Source organism: Ceratotherium simum, chromosome 20 (genome assembly GCF_057802395.1).
Source record: "Ceratotherium simum simum isolate JZ-2026a chromosome 20, ASM5780239v1, whole genome shotgun sequence".
Classification (NCBI taxonomy): domain Eukaryota; kingdom Metazoa; phylum Chordata; class Mammalia; order Perissodactyla; family Rhinocerotidae; genus Ceratotherium; species Ceratotherium simum.
Window position 1 is genome coordinate 38,412,966 of NC_141919.1, and position 16,321 is coordinate 38,429,286.

The 16,321-nt window shown below is 40.1% G+C and overlaps 1 protein-coding gene across 4 annotated transcripts in view; it reads left to right on the top strand.

The window, feature by feature from the left end:
* Positions 1-16,321, top strand: part of ADAMTSL1 (ADAMTS like 1) — an 862,240-nt gene that overhangs the window by 726,628 nt on the left and 119,291 nt on the right. For all 4 annotated transcript variants that reach the window (XM_087444657.1, XM_087444659.1, XM_087444656.1 and 1 more), the window contains one exon: positions 398-608. In XM_087444657.1, coding sequence (XP_087300783.1) covers positions 398-608 — 211 coding nt within the window. The remainder of the gene's footprint in view (positions 1-397; positions 609-16,321) is intronic.

A 16,321-nucleotide genomic window follows, 5' to 3' on the forward strand; every position in this document is an offset into this window, starting at 1 on the left:
GATTAGCAGAAAGACTTCTTCTAGTCCCACTATTCAATATGTGGCGCCCAAAGCTTTTATGTGCTCAACCTATGTCTTATCTAGCATACCCCCCTTATTTTAATGAAGGTTATGTGTTCCATCAAAATAGACATGATTGTGACCATTCTTGATGATTTTGGGGGTAAAATTGGATGTTCCATTGTATCACTTTCTTTGCTTTATTCTAAATGAATTCTAGAACATGAAGGGAGAGGATGGGTTCTAGGCTTTGGATGGAATTCCTAGCCAATCTTGTGTTGAAACTGCCCACGTTCCCAATTAGGTGTTTTTACTCCATTAGCAACACGTGACGTCATGGGAAATGTTCTCTGCACAGGTGCTCAAGGTGTCCTCCTCCTCTCTGGTTTCTTCCCAGGTGGGAAATTGGCAAGTGGAGTCCGTGCAGTCTCACCTGTGGCGTTGGCCTGCAGACCAGAGACGTCTTCTGCTCCCACCTACTTTCCAGAGAGATGAATGAGACAGTAATCCTGGCTGATGAGCTGTGTCGCCAGCCCAAGCCCAGCACAGTGCAGGCTTGTAACCGCTTCAACTGCCCCCCAGCCTGGTACCCTGCACAATGGCAGCTGGTGAGTTCTGGGTTACTCGGCATTGGAGTTTGTATTTGCAGCACTGATTCAGGACAGGGGACGCTCTCTCTGAGTAGTTTTGTCCCTTTAAAGGAATGTTCAAGGTCTATTCGCCCCTCCCTTCTTAGTACTCCCCCAATCTTATTCAAATCCAGATCTTTCGATTCCAAATACCACACTCTTTCTACTGTGCCACACCAAGTAACCTCCAACAGCAACTCAAATGAACCATCTATTAACCTGAGCATATTCGTTCCAAAGTTTACACAGGGCTAAGGAAAAATTTAAAAAATAAGAACAATGTGGTGAGTTTTCCGTAAAGCTAAATTTGCTCTGAATTTGTGCCCTTTCTAGTGTTTTGCTAATTAAAATTCTAAGAGATAAAGGTACCAGCCAATGATTTTTCTTTCTTTTTTTTTAAACATAATTACTTAGCAAAATAAAAAGTGAGAAATCCTAAGTTAATTCCAGACTTTTTTATTTTCCTGGTCCCATGAATTCCAAAAGTCTGGGAACTATTGTTTTGAAGTAGGGTTTGGCAAACTGCACCCCAAAGCCAAATCTGGCTCACAGCCACTTATTGTAAATAAAGTTTTATTGGAACACAGCCACGCCCATTCGTTTATAATATTGTCTATGGCTGCTTTTGCGCTACAAGGGCAGAACTGCATGATTGTGATCGAGACCATATGGCCCACAAAGCCTAAAATATTTACTCTGTCCTACAGAAAAATTTTGCTGACCCCATTCTAAAGCATCTATTATAATAATACAAACACAACTATTTTATCATAAATCTTATCTAAAATTAATATATATTTATCGAACTTTAGTTAAATAATCTTTTTTATGCCTTTAAAACACAAGATTTTAGGTTATTTGGATAGAATCTTATTTTGCAATTTTCTCTCCATTAGGATATCAAATGTAGCTTTAAAGTGACAACAGTGGTCACAAAAAGTAAGGCTGAAGGGTGAGGGGGACATACATCCCAGTTTTACTCAAAGTTTTTCCCTGTCAAAAGTGTCCCGAGAATGATAAATTATATAGTCATCCGACTGAGAAGGAGAGAACAGAGCACCACTCTTGCCTTAGTGCTGAGACAGAGGGCTGCGATTTCCATGCATCTCCGTGCTTTTTCACCGTCAGTTGGCAGAGCCCCTTCCTTCTCCTTGCCCGTCTTGGGGCTATAATTTCGTAAAGTGCTCAAAGAATCAAATAGTAATAAGTGAGCAAAACACTGAAGTATAAAGCATCTGGACTATATATTTTCTTTTAGAGCTTACAATGTATCTGGCTAAGTTCATAAATTCCATGCTACTGTGTGATGATTTGTGGAAGTCAAGAGGATGTTATATATTTTGAACGTCTATGTACCAGTGTTCTGTTAAGAAATATATATTATTTCACACCTAATTGAAGTTAATCCTCACAAAAATCCAGTGAAAAGTAGGTTTTATTATCTTTGTTTTAGGTTTGAGGAAATGGAGGCTTATACAGGTAGCAAATTTAGGGTTCCCATTAACCCGGTTTTACGTGATCCTTTCCACTATACCCCATTGTCAGAGACTACTATGGCTGAAAGGGTCCTCAGGGATTATATATGAGCACCCTTGTTTTACACGTGATGTGACCGTGGCCTCGATATGGCCTTGCCCAAGATCATAAAGCCTGGTCCAGAATCCATGTCTCTTGATCTAATGGATTTATACTGTCACCTTTAACTAGAATGAATTCATGATCTTAAACTGAACCACTAACTCATGCCAACCCTAAGAAAAGACCCAGAATCAACCCAAATCAACCTCCACTGTTGTATTATTAACTTATGATGTTATTAGGTACATAGTAATTTCTGGATAAATTGTTTATTGAATGACAAAATGAAGCAATAGATCAAGAATACTGCCCCACACGCCCTGAAAATTCTGACTTTATATCTTACTGATATGTTAATTTTATGGTTATAGGTCCTAGTATTGACCTGGCCATGAAACTCAGTGAAACACCAACCTCTTTTCAATAGCCACAGAGGCTGCTGAATAATGGCAGTGACCTATGATGTTTTTTCAGTTTTTAGAGCACATCCATATACACGATCTTTTCTGGTCTATTGCCACCACCCCCACCCCCACGCCCAGTGTCCCTATTTGAAACAGTGGATTTCCAAAGAGTCTATTATTCTTCCATTTTCCATCTACCTTAGGCTAGTTAAGACATGAATTAATTTTGAACACATTTTTTATTTCCTTCCATTAGGGAGAAGACTGGGGATGAGTTGGATTTAAGTCCATTTTTCAGATCAGGGAACTAATAGTAAACAGCTCTTTGAAGCTCATCCAATGACCCACTGACTACACTTTATTAAGACCTTTAAAAAATATCTTCTCTTGTATCCAATACATAGTAATCATGAAAATGTACCCAAAGATAATAAGAAATAAAGAACATAGAAATTGAAAGCCACCAGCAATTTCTGTAGAGACAACCCCTGTGAAGCATTTGGTGCAGAGGGTCTGTTTTAAGAATCCTTGGTCACTTTTAGGAATTTCTCTAAACCTAGAGGAAACAATAGACTATTCTTTCTGCATTATCTCCTAGAATCCTGCTTCTTTAGTTAAGCTTTGTTAGGTAAAATAAGCTATTACTGACCACTTGTTAAAAGAAAGGAAGTCATTGTTTATGCCCCAATGGTAGAATAGGTCAGAGTAACTTAGGAGTCTCTAAGCTACATTGGCTGTTGTCTTAGGACACCACTTAGTTAAGATACCAGCTGTTGACTATCCATTTGCCTGGTTGGCCCTCTGGTTCCTTGGCAGTCCTTGTTGGGACAAGGGAACCTGCTGTGCACTCATGTGGTCTTCTCCATTTAGCTGCTTGGATCTGCTAGAGGATAGTGCTGAGGTCTCTAATCCTTCAACACCCAGCTTCCAATCATTTTTCATATGAAAGAAAGGGAGATGGGGGATAAAATGTTTCATTTGAAGGAAGACAGATAACAACCTGATGGATATTGGCCGGTTTGACGGGAGAAAATCCCCATTCTTGCTGTTTGAATGCTGGGCTACCACTGACCTCATGCATATGCTTTTCTTCCTGGAAAAAGAAAAAAAGCATAAATTACATGAATTGTCATTTTCCAGATAGGAATGCAGCCTCCTTTGTCCTTTGTAGAGCATTTGCGTGACAGATGGCAAATAGCCAATATTTACACGTTCTGCAAGGCTGGAGGGGACTAGCATGGAGTTCAAGCATTTACGTTAACATTTTATTTTAGAAACAATTAGGCAGAAATGAAGCAAAAATCTAGTTCTAGCTTTGGTTTAGGGGCCTTTATCTCGTTCTACCTCTTAATGCTGTGTCCCTTGGTTTTTATCTCCGGTCTTGTGTGAAGGACTTAATATTTATCTTTATCAATTTAGCTTTCATATCTCATTGGTTTGTGTTCAGCTGGCTTTTGAAACACATATTTAGTGCATTAGTCTCCTGAATCTCTAACTTATTAAATACACACACTCAGCAGCATCAGCATCATCTTTGCTGTTGGTTATATGTCTTTTTGTACCCCTCACACAGCATAGTCATATCACACTGGTCTGATGGACCAGTGGACTGAGAGCCACTTTATATATGTCGTAAATCAGTCTGACACACTTTGATCAGGACAGTCTTCTGCTAGGAGTTTTTTCAGTGACAGTCCATTGCCATATAATAAAGCCACATGGCTTAGTCAGGCCTCATCCCCCTGCCCATCTGCCTCTGCCCATCTCTAGTCATGGTGCTCCCATCCCTGCTTATACGTACCTATCTGTACACGCTTCTCCCTGCCCACATGCAGCTCCCCTCCCCTCTGCTTGTCAAATTGGGCAGGAATCCTACCTCTTATGCCAGGACTCCTCTACTATCCTCCTACACTGAAGCCACATGGTTCATGGCCAGTGCTGCTCATTTCACCATCACATACCACCTCACCTGGACAGGCACTTTCCCTTGAATCTTCTGAGTCAGACCATAAGATCAATGACGGCAGAGACCAAGTCTCAGTGAGACCCCATAACACCCAGTGCAGGTAGGTGTGTGAAGCGTAGAGGACGGTGCTGTAAAGCTGCATGGCAAGTCTGCCAGTCCATTTATTGAGCACTTGCTACATTTCAGGAGCTTCTCCTCATTTTAATAAGAGCGGCACTTACTATGTATCAAGCCCAGTTCTAGGCACTTTACATATTTAATTCGTCGAATCCTCACTATCCTATGTGATAGTTACTACTATTATCCCCATTTCACAGATGAGGAACCTGGAGCCCTGCGAGGTTAACTTGAATTCAAACTTCATGTAGTACAGCTCATTCTACTGCTGTCTCATTTTCTCTTTTAATCGCTACAACAACCTTGTGAAGAAACAAGGCTCAGAGAGGTGGTGCTTGCCCCAGGTCACATCGCCAGTAAATGGAAAAGGAGGGCTGTAGGCTTCAAATCCCATTCTCTTTTCCACTATGCAATGCAGCTTTCCCAAGACCTCTTTACCATTTGCTCTAAAGTATTAAATTGTGAGCAAATCTGATACCAGCCCTAAATTCAGCAGTTTACATAAAACTCAGTATTTGTTTCCTTATCCAGGGTAGTTCATCTGTGGATGTTTCCTGTTGCTGCTGTAACAAATCACCAAATATTTAGTGGCTTAAAACAACATGAATTTACTGTCTTATAGTTGGGAGGTCAGAAATCTGAAATTAGTTTCACTTGGCTAAAATCAAGGTGTTGGCAGGCTGGCATTCCTTCTGGAGGATCTAGGGGAGAATCTGTTCCCTTGCCTCCTCCGGCTTCTAGAGGCTGCTTGCTCCCTTTGCTCGTGGCCCCTTCCTCCATCTCCAAAGCATTTCACTCCAGCTTGTCATTCTGTCCTTTCGTCCTCTCTCTTTGACTCTCATCTTCCTGCCTCCCTTTTATAAGGACCATTGTGACTATATCAAGTGCACCTGGATAATCCGGGCAATCTCCCCATCTCAAGGTGGTTAACTTAATCAAATCTGCGAAGTCCCTTTGACCGGGTAAAGTAACATATTCACAGGTTGCAGGGATAAGGACATAGATGTCTTTGGGGTCATTACTCAGCCTACCACAATCTGCTATATTGTGGGTTGACTAATCTTTCATCTCTATTAGGACGAGGTCCTTGAGATTAACAATCTGCCTTCTACTATCACTCTCCTTGCTACTGTCTATGAGTTTCATATGCATCAATCTTTTTTCTTTGTTTTTATTCTAAAAAACAAATTTAAAAGAGAAATTAGAGGGGCCAGCCCAGTGGCATAGTGGTTGGGTTCACATGCTCTACTTTGGCAGCCCAGGATTTGCAGGTTCAGATCCCAGCATGAACCTACACACTGCTTGTTAAGACATGCTGTGGCAGGCATCCCACACATAAAGTAGAGGAATATGGGCACAGATGTTAGCCCAGGGCCAATCTTCCTCAGCAAAAAGAGGAGGATTGGCATGGATGGTAGCTCAGGGCTAATCTTCCTCACACAAAAAAAGAGAAATTAGCAAAAAAGAGAGAGATGCTAGAAGGGTTAAACTGATATGAATTAGAGAGTCCACTATGAAGCATAATTTGTATTTCTCTTTATTGCATGGGTTTTATACTGAGGATGGTGTCCACCAACTGTACACACATATTGCACACATCTGTGCAGAGACGGAAACAACCACAGCCCCTACTTCCCCCTTGCTTAAAACTGTGATTATGTGGCCATTTCCCCATAAACTTTTTTTTATGAGGGTTACAATTCAAAATGCCTGTAGTTTAACTATGTAAAAAGATATCTGAGAGAAGAGTTCCTGCTGGTAATACTAAGAAAAAAGAGAATTTTAATGATAACTATAATTGCTTGAGAATTAAATTTTTCATTTTGCAGATTTAACACACACACAGAAAAGAATGACTTGAATCTGGATTAGAGGGCTGAATTCTGGCAGAAAGAGTCAATTTAGTCATCAGTGTTGTTATATTCCAGTGACTAAACTATAAATCCTCATAAATTAGAGACCAAGTTTATTAAAAATATTGTATCCTGGGAGTAAAATCTATTAGGATGTTTATCTATTTTTGGTAGTATATTTTAAGAAGGAAATAGACACTTGATCCTACCTTTAGAAGCAACAATAAATGTAAGCAAAACAGAGATCAGAAGTCAAAATTCACAAGTGAAGTGTTTTTTGTTTTTATTAATTAGCAGAAAACCTTTTTAATAATTGCTCTGAATTTTAGTGGGTGTGCAGCCCGTGCTTCCCATAGTAACAGGAATATTAAACCCAAAAGATACACTGTACACCCCTTGGGCTTCCAGGGTTAAGAAAGCTTAGTTGATATTAGATGAACAAGGTAATTCTAATCCACAAAATGGTTGGGGTAGAAATTCTGTTCTCATTTTAATAATTTTGTTTAGCAAGTGAGGTTCCACACCTCATTTTCTTTGTTTCTCTGAGCCCTAATTCAGTTTGACTCACTTTTGACTTCTCTTATGTACCAAGCACTGCCTCTAACTGCCTTTGGAACCTCTCAACCTTGTGTATCGCAGTTACCTCAAATTCCAAAGATCTAACACCAAGCTTGATAACATACCTACCTGCCACCTTCCCCAGCCGACCCAGTCTTCCTTCAGGGGTCTTGTGGTTTGGGTGACAGCATCATCTAGCCTGTTCTGTAGCTAGAAACTGGAGCCATCTCAGCCTCATTTGTTCTTCACACTTAGTCAACACCCACATCCTGTTGATTCCGCCTCCTATATCTCACCAATACCAACTGCTCTCTTCCTTTCTAATCCTTCTACCACTGCATTGGTTCCAGTCCTCACAACTAACCAAACTATTACAGCCTTTACTTGGTCTCCCTGTGTTGTCTGGCTTAAGTCTCATCCGGTGATGGTTCTTTACTACAGGCCCTTTAAAATAGTAATATGAGCTGAGAACCCCCAAATAGGTGTAAGGTATTATGTTATTTAGACTTATTTGACCAGAAAACCCTTTCTCCATGGCACACCCATTAATATCTCACAGGGCAGTAGTCTTTGGAACCCATTGGCCTTTGCTGCCTGAATCACTTTCTACAAATTGCATTAAGTTACCCCCTACTTTAAAACCCTTAATGACACCCCAAGGTCTTAAGATTATGTTCAAATTATGCCCAAGGCCCTTCACCATCTGCCCCTCATCTGATTTGTCAGTCTGATTTCCCAACTACCCTTCCCCACGCAGCCTATGCTCCACTTTCTCGGGACTCCTCAAAGTTATTTCACATGCCATGCCCTTCCTAGCCTGGTCTCTGCACACATAATCTGACTCTGCCAGCACTCTTTATCTCCCTGGCCAGCCCCTCACATGTCTTTTCTTCTGTAGAGCCTTCCCAACTTTTCCAGAAAGACTGAATTGTACTCTCCTCTGTATCATCTCTTTTGTAAACTGATCTTATTTTATAGTAATTTTTTCTCCCTGACTGGACTACAAATACCTAAAGTATGGTAACCATTTACTAATCATCTTAAATCCCCAGCACCTAATACAGTGTCTGGCACTCGATAAGTACTGAATAAATGTTTGATGAAACAATGAATGAGTGAATGAAGAAATGAATGAAATGAGTTGGAAGCTATAAGCAGAGCACATTATGTTAAAATTGGAAAGCTGACCTCAGAAACAGAACATAAACTTCACTTTGTTGGGCTCAATATATGTCTTGAAGTCCCAAGAAAATGAGCTCAGCTCTCAGGAAATTAAACTACCAAGATAAAACCAGAAGTGTCAATATGAGCAGAATTTATTAATGTGCTGATCTTGGGAAAATCTCTAAAAATACAAGTCACTTGAGCCATTGTATTTTTGTATAGAAACATAACTTTTAAGTGTTCCCTTTATTGTATATTTTTTACTTTTCTTATAAAACAAATCAATCCGTGACCTTATATAATGAAACATGTATAGCAGCTAGTATAAGCAATATAAATACTATTTTTTGTTATTTATTCTGTTTATGGCATATATTTAAAAATAATATCCCTTCTCAGAGATCTACCTCTCCGTACCACAATATTATTTTACATGTTGATTCATAAAAGCAAACATTTTCATTTAGTTTTATTAAATTTCTCTTTCTGTTCCTTTTAAAAAATTGTGCTCTTTGCATTCTGCCTCTTGCTGCAGAACAGTCAGCCTCACCAGGTAATGTCAACATGTTCACAAAGTCATCACAGACTTTGGAACCTTTATTAATTTGAAATTTCATCTTCTACAATTTTAAAAGTTTTCTAAAAGCACATTTTCATCAATGTAAACACAACAGGGAAGCTTTTTGAGCAAAGGTAAGACAAGCTTTTAAGAAAGCCTGACAAATATTCCTGACAATATTAATTCAGCTAGATGGTCATCTGCCATACCTGGAGAGTCAGAGCACACCTTGCCACTGGCTGAATCCCACTGCTGACTGACTTAGAAGCAGCTTCTGGCTGATGACAAAACAGCCTGATAAAAGGTGGATGTTCAGCCCATCCGCTGGATATTTGTTTTACATCTTTTGAACATCTGGATTTTTGGCCCTTTTGTTCATCCAATCATCAATTCAACAAACATTTATGAAGTACATGCTCTCTGCCAGACGCTACACTAGGCATTGGGGAATAGAAAGATGAGTACATTCCTTTTCCTCAAAAGATGCATAATCCTGCATTCATGCAGGGAAGTGGAGGAAAAGAGCAGGCACATAAATGACTAGACCTTACAGGAGAGATGCAGTACCCTTCCAGGTCACGGTGAGGTGGGAGGTGACTCATTCGCCATGAAGCAGAGGGGTTAGAGGAGCCTTTAGTGAAGACGTGGCCTTTGAGCTGGGCCTTCAAGGATGTCTTGGAAGTTTCTAGATGGACAAAGAGGGGAAGGGCATTGCTCACAGAGTGACCAACACAATCAAAGGCCTGAGCAGAGATAGCATCTGTGTGCCCAGGGACGGGCAAATTGTCCATTGTCACTAAAGCACTGGCCCAGGGCAGGCTGGCAAGGAGTGTGGCTGGGAAGCTCAACGCAGGTTCTAGAGTGTGAGGGACCTGAAGGACTTTCTCAGGACTCTGGATTTTATCTTCTGGGCGTTGAGAATTTCCTAAAAGCTTTATGTGTAGATCAAACTTTAAAATAACAAGCTGTTTTGTTTTGTTTTGTTTTTTACTTTTCTCGCAGCTGTTTTGTCATCGTATTGTCACAGACTTCTGTACAGTGTGGGGGGAATCACCCGAAGGTCTGTCCCTTAAATCAAGTCCTATCCACAAATAGATAACCCAGCTATTTATTTTGAGTGGTTACACTCTATAGCACCATTTTATTACACTCCACCCTTGAAATTACACCAAATTATTTTCGTCATGGACTTCCTCACTTTGAAAGAGAAAGATAATTAGCCTGCATCTTTCCTTATTACCACATTCACTAAGAAGCTCTAACTGAACAGCTTGAATCTGAGAGCTGTTCTTATCCAACTACTCGTTTATTTGAGGAGCATTTATTCAAATTTAATAGAAGCCCATGTGCCTCATAAGATATTTAGAAAAAGAAAATTTCAGCCATCAAGCATTGAAGAGATCTGTACTCCTACAAATCCGACATCACTAGTGAAGTGTCTAAAATAGTCACAGGGAACAGAAACTTCAGGAACATGTCCTCTATGCCTGACAAACATGGGGAATATGACTGTGAATTATAATCAAAGGATTAGGAGAAAAGTGGTTTGATATCACTGTGAGGTTTCAGGGATGATGATTTTATGAATCAGCCGTTCCTTCTCTCATAGAAAAATACACTGCATTTTCACTACAGTGTACATATTTATGGATCCTATCAAAACATCACATACCTCCAGCATCAGTTGCAAAGTGCCACTCTACTGTTCAGCTCATATCCTGACCACTTCTTTATTGGGAAACAAACAAATAATTAATTTTAAAAGAAAAAAAATGAGAGAGGATGTGGAGAAAAAAACTAGAGATGGAGTCATCCACTCCTAAGGTCTTGTATTAAAGATGTAACAATATCATAGTGGGGATTTTTGAAAGCAATTCTCAAACACTAACATGATCAACAAGAGAAGCAAAATCCCTTCCTTCACAGAATGAGTAGTCTAATGAATGATAATTTCTGAAAGGGATGAGAGCTATTTAAAAGCACTATTTTAAAAATAAAATAAAATGAGGTTAATAGGATAGAGACTGCTTTGGCTGCTCTAGTTGTGAGGTCAGAGATGGCCTCTCCAAGAAGGTGAGAATGGAATTGAACCTGAATTATTAGAAAGACTCAACCACGTGAAGATGTAAGAGAAGAGTGGTCCAAGTAGAGAGAAGAGCAAGTGCAAAGGCCCTGGGGGACAAACAACCAAAAAACAACTGTGGCTGGAATATGCAGGGAAACGAGAGTTGTATAAGATGAGATTGCAGATGTGCGAGGCTCCTCTTGTTCGCTGCTAGAACCTAGATCCTAGAACTATGCTTGGTCCATGATTGGTATTTAATAAATTTGTGTTGAATGAATGAATGAAGTTAGAAGGATTTGAGTTAGACGATCTCCAAGTTCCATTGGGGCAGGGACCAGAACATGTAGGGCTTTGCAAGTTAGAGTTAGAGCAGTTGGGATTTTATTGTAACCACAAGGGGAGGCTATTGAAGGGTTTTAAGCGTGGGAATTATATTGTCTGATTTATGCTTTGAAAACATCGCTCTTGCTACTGTTTGGAGAATAGACTGGGGAGGAGTAAGATGATATGCTGCACATCTTCCATTGCTCCTATAGATCCACTCTCTGCTTTCTCCTCTTGTGTCCCAGTAGGCTGACCTATATAGACCTACCCTCTGGCTTCTAGTTGTGTTCAACCAATGGAGTTTTCACCAGGCCATCAGCCAGAAGGAGAGAGGAGCTGTCTTCTAATTGAGTATGCCATCTCTGGCCTGCTAGGACCTAACTGAGAAAACTAGAAACTGGGAGAATGGTTAGGAAGCTTTGCAGTAGTCTAGATAAGAGATGATGGTATCCTAATTTATTATTTATTGTGGAGGTAAAGCTTATTTATTTTGGAGGCAAATCTGAAAGTATTTGCCCATGGATTGAGTGTCAGGGAAGAGGTGGTAAGAAAAAGGAATAACTCAAGGACATTTCTTAAGTTTTTGTCTTGAATATGGCACCATTAAATGAATGGGGAAGACTGAGAGGAGAGCAGATTTGGGGTGAGGTTGGAGGGGCAGAATCAAAGTTCCATTTGAATGTACTTAGGTCAAGGTGCCTGTTTGTATTTAAGTGGGCATGTTGAATAGGGATGGGAAGAGATCAGAGCTTAAGATTTAAATTTTTGACTCATCAGCATAAACTTGCTTTTTTCAGACAATTATGATTTGAACAAAATTACATTAAGTTCATGGAAGAATTCTGATAATTCATAGAATGGAAAGAATTGTGGAGACCACAGCCCCTAAGTTTGGCAAATCCTTAGGACTCAGTAATCCACATGGTTACTTGTCTAGTTATAAAAGAGTTCTGAACAAGGCCTGAACAATAAAAGTTATAACTAATCTGATGATAGAATAACTCATTGATTAGAAGTGAGAATTTGACAGAAATGAGAGAAGACTGAACCTAAGAAGTCATGCAAAAGATAACAAAACCAAATTTAAAACCTTAGTTGTCCATAGTAACAAGAAGAGTTTTTCTAAGTAAATGGAATTCTTAGCCACTAATTTAAATTTCCCCCAACCACCAACTTCAATTCAATTCCACAAATATTTATTGAGGATTTACATTCACAAAAAACATTGTGCTTGGCAGTATGGGTACAAAATGCATTAAAGAAGTCAAATCCTTTAAGACTTTATTGAACTGCTAATAAACAAGAACTAAAATAAAAGTTTACTTCTCCAATAAGTGAAAATGTCAGAGTCACTGAAATGAGCTAGAGAAGCCAAAGGCCTGGGCCAGCTTGAATCATTAGCTCTGAAGCCAAAGATTTTTCCTTAATTAAGGCTAAATGACATGCTAGACAAGCCCTTGGAAGGAACTGTTTTGATCTGTGATGAGGAACAACTGGGGTAGTCCACCTACCCACCCAACTTCGTGGCATAGCCTAGAAGCCATGTTCAAATGTAGCCTTTCAGCTGAGAAATCAAAGGGTCTAGGGAGAACACGTTTCCAGGGCCACCACAAAGTAGATGAACTATTTTAGAATGTTGGTCCCCAACCTGGATCATGGGCTGGCTCATGTCGATCAGGGATGGTCACAGAGTGGAGGCTAAGGATTGCATTGCAAAGCATGACCCCTCCAGTGGGGAGAGAGGAAGAGACCAGGCTCTTGGCAGGCTTGGTGCTTAGGAGGCCTGGGGCCCTCAGCATGAAGCAGCAGTCAGGGTACCCTCACTGAAACAGAGAGGGACTTCCTACAACCACAGGAAAGAGAAGCTGAGCTTGGGCTGTTCCCTGGTGCCTACCACTCCCAGCCCAGAGCATGTGATCTGTAGGAGCTTGGGGAATATTGCATGGAATGGAAATAAACCAGTTCTGGCCCCTGTGTGGCCTTAGTTGAGTCACTTCACCTCTCTAGCCTCAGCTCCTTTATCTGTAAAGTGGGCATAAGACCTAGCTCGTAGGGTGGTTCCATCTTTATCATTAGCCTATTAGTCAGTGGGTAGGCTGTTGAATCCAGACATAAGAAAATACATTTTTTCCCTGTGGAACTCAATAAGGTTATTTTCATTCCAAATTTTTAAAATTTAAAATGCAAATAAAGGGTATTCACCACTGGTTTGGATGGTTTGAAAGGCTGTAGAGTTAAAATCCCTAACTAGACAAAGTGGATAGCTTTTCTGACTTCATTATCCAGGAGCTCTGTGACCTCAACACATTCACGACTGCAAAGGGCACGCTTGCTCCGGTGGGGTCCAAACCACCGCTAGTTCTAACAGAGGCCTCTCTGGCTCCCAGGATTTTCCCTCTGTATTTATTTTATTCCCCTTGGAAATGGTGGAAGGGCATTCATTCAGAGAGATGGTTCTCAATCCTGGTTGCACAGAATTATCTGGAAGTTTAAAAAAATATTTTTTTAATTTAAAAAACTGATGTCTGGGACTCACCTCCCAGAGTTTCTGATTTAATGGATCTGTACTTTTTTAAAGGCCTCAGTACTTTTTTAAAGCTCCCTGGTGGTTTTTCTTTTTCCTCTATTCATTTTTATTTATTTTTTTTATTGAGGTAACATTGGTTTATAACATTATATAAATTTCAGGTGTACATCATTATATTTCGATTTCTGTGTAGACTACATCATGTTCACCACCCAAAGACTAATAACCATCCATTACCATACACATGTGCCTCATTACCCCTTTCGCCCTCCTGCCTCCCCCTCTGGTAACCAGCAATCTAATCTCTGTATCTATATGTTTGTTTGTTTGTTGTTGTTGTTGTTGTTTTTATCTTCTATTTATGAGTGAGATCATACAGTATTTTCCTTTCTCTGTCTGACTAATTTCACTCAGCATAATACCCTCAAGTTTCATCCATGTTTTTGCAAATGGCAAGATTTCATCTTTTTTATACCTAAATAGTATTTTGTTATGTATATATACCGCATCTTCTTTATCCATTCATCCCTTGACGGGCACTTAGGTTGCTTCCAAGTTTTGGCTATTGTGAATAATGCTGCAGTGAACATAGGGGTGCATGTATCTTTACGCATTTGTGTTTTCATGTTCTTTGGATAAATACCCAGAAGCGGAATAGCTGGATCATATGGTATTTCTATTCTTAATTTTTTGAGGAATCTCCATACTGTTTTCCATAGTGGCTGCACCAGTTTACATTCCCACCAGCAGTGTATGAGAGTTCCCTTCTCTCCACATCCTCTCCAACACTTGTTATTTCTGGTCATGTTAATTACAGCCATTTTGATGGATGTGAGGTGATATTTCATTGTAGTTTTGATTTGCATTTCCCTAATAACTAATGATGTTGAATATCTTTTCATGTGCCTGTTGGCAATCTGCATATCATCTTTGGAAAAATGTCTGTTCAGATCTTTTTCCCTTTTTTCAACTGGGTTGTTTATTTTGTTGTTGTTGAGATGTATGAGTTCTTTACATATTTTTAATATTAACCCCTTATCAGATATATGGTTTGCAAATATCTTCTCCCAATTGTTAGGTTGTCTTTTCATTTTGTTGATGGTTTCCTTTGCTGTGCAGAAGCTTTTTAGTTTGATATAGTCCCATTTGTTTATTTTTTCTTTTGTTTCCCTTGCCTGGTCAGGCATGGTATTTGAAAATATGCTACTAAGACCGATGTCAAAGAGTGTACTGCCTATGTTTTCTTCTGGAAGTTTTATGGTTTCAGGCCTTACATTCAAGTCTTTATTCCATTTTGAGTTAATTTTTGTGTATGGTGTAAGATAATGGTCTACTTTCATTCTTTTGCATGTGGCTGTCCAGTTTTCCCAACACCATTTATGGAAGAGACTTTCCTTTCTCCATTGTATGTTCTTGGCTCCCTTGTCAAAAATTAGCTGTCCATAGATGTATGGGTTTATTTCTGGGCTCTCGATTCTGTTCCATTGATCTGTGTCTGTTTTTGTGTCAATACCATGCCGTTTTGATTACTATAGCTTTGTAGTATATTTTGAAATCAGGGAGTGTGATACCTCCAGCTTTGTTCTTTTTTCTCAGGATTCCTTTGGCTATTCGGGGTCTTTTGTCGTTCACTCCCAGGTGATTTTAAAGTGCATGCAGGGTTGGGACCACTGAGTAAGAGGGTGACAGCTGGGCTACAGCAGCACTCTGACTGTACTCAAGGACATTGTATCACTATCCTATCTTGAGTGTGGGCACAAGTCCCCTTGCAGTTCTGAGTACAGCCCACTGAGCACAGACCCCCTCAAGTTCTGAGAGGCCACTGCTGTAGCAGGAGCAGCTCCTTCAGCACAAACTCTCATGCTTTACACACTCAGGCCTAATTTCCCAGTGAGCCTCAGGGCAGCTGGTTAAAGAAAATGGGCTATTCTTGAAGAAAGCAGAGCATTCCTTAGAGTTTTTACACTAAAATATCTCTAGTACAGAGTAATCATAGGTTGATAGATTCGCTAGGGTTAGATCTGACTGAAAATGACAGAAAACCCAAAGTCACAATGGCTTAAATAAGAAAGAAAAGTCTCTCTCTCTCCCATAAACACAGGCCATCCAGGGCCAGTATGGTGGCTTCATAATGAGGAAGATAAGCTGCTTCCATCTTTTTGCCTATCACTGTCCAAGATGGAAGATTAAGTTTTAGACATCATGTTCACATTCCAGCCAGCAAGGAGGAGAAAGAGAAGGGAAAATGCCACACTCTCTTTGTGGGCATTTCCCTGAAATTGCACACAACCCTTCCATGTATATCCCACTGGCCAGCACTTAGTCACATGGCTGTGTCTACCTTCCAGGGAGGTCAGCAAACATGTCTGTATGCTGAAAAGTCATGTGCCCAGCTGGAAATTGGGGCTTCCTTTGCAAGGGAGAGGAAAAATGCTTGGAATAACAACCAATAGTCTATGCCACGGGGGGACCTCCCTCTTCCCTGATGCAACTCGATTAAAACTATTAAGTTACATGTAAACGATGTGTTTGATTGGGGTCCCACTGAAATGAGGCTATTTTTCTTGTATCCCAAAT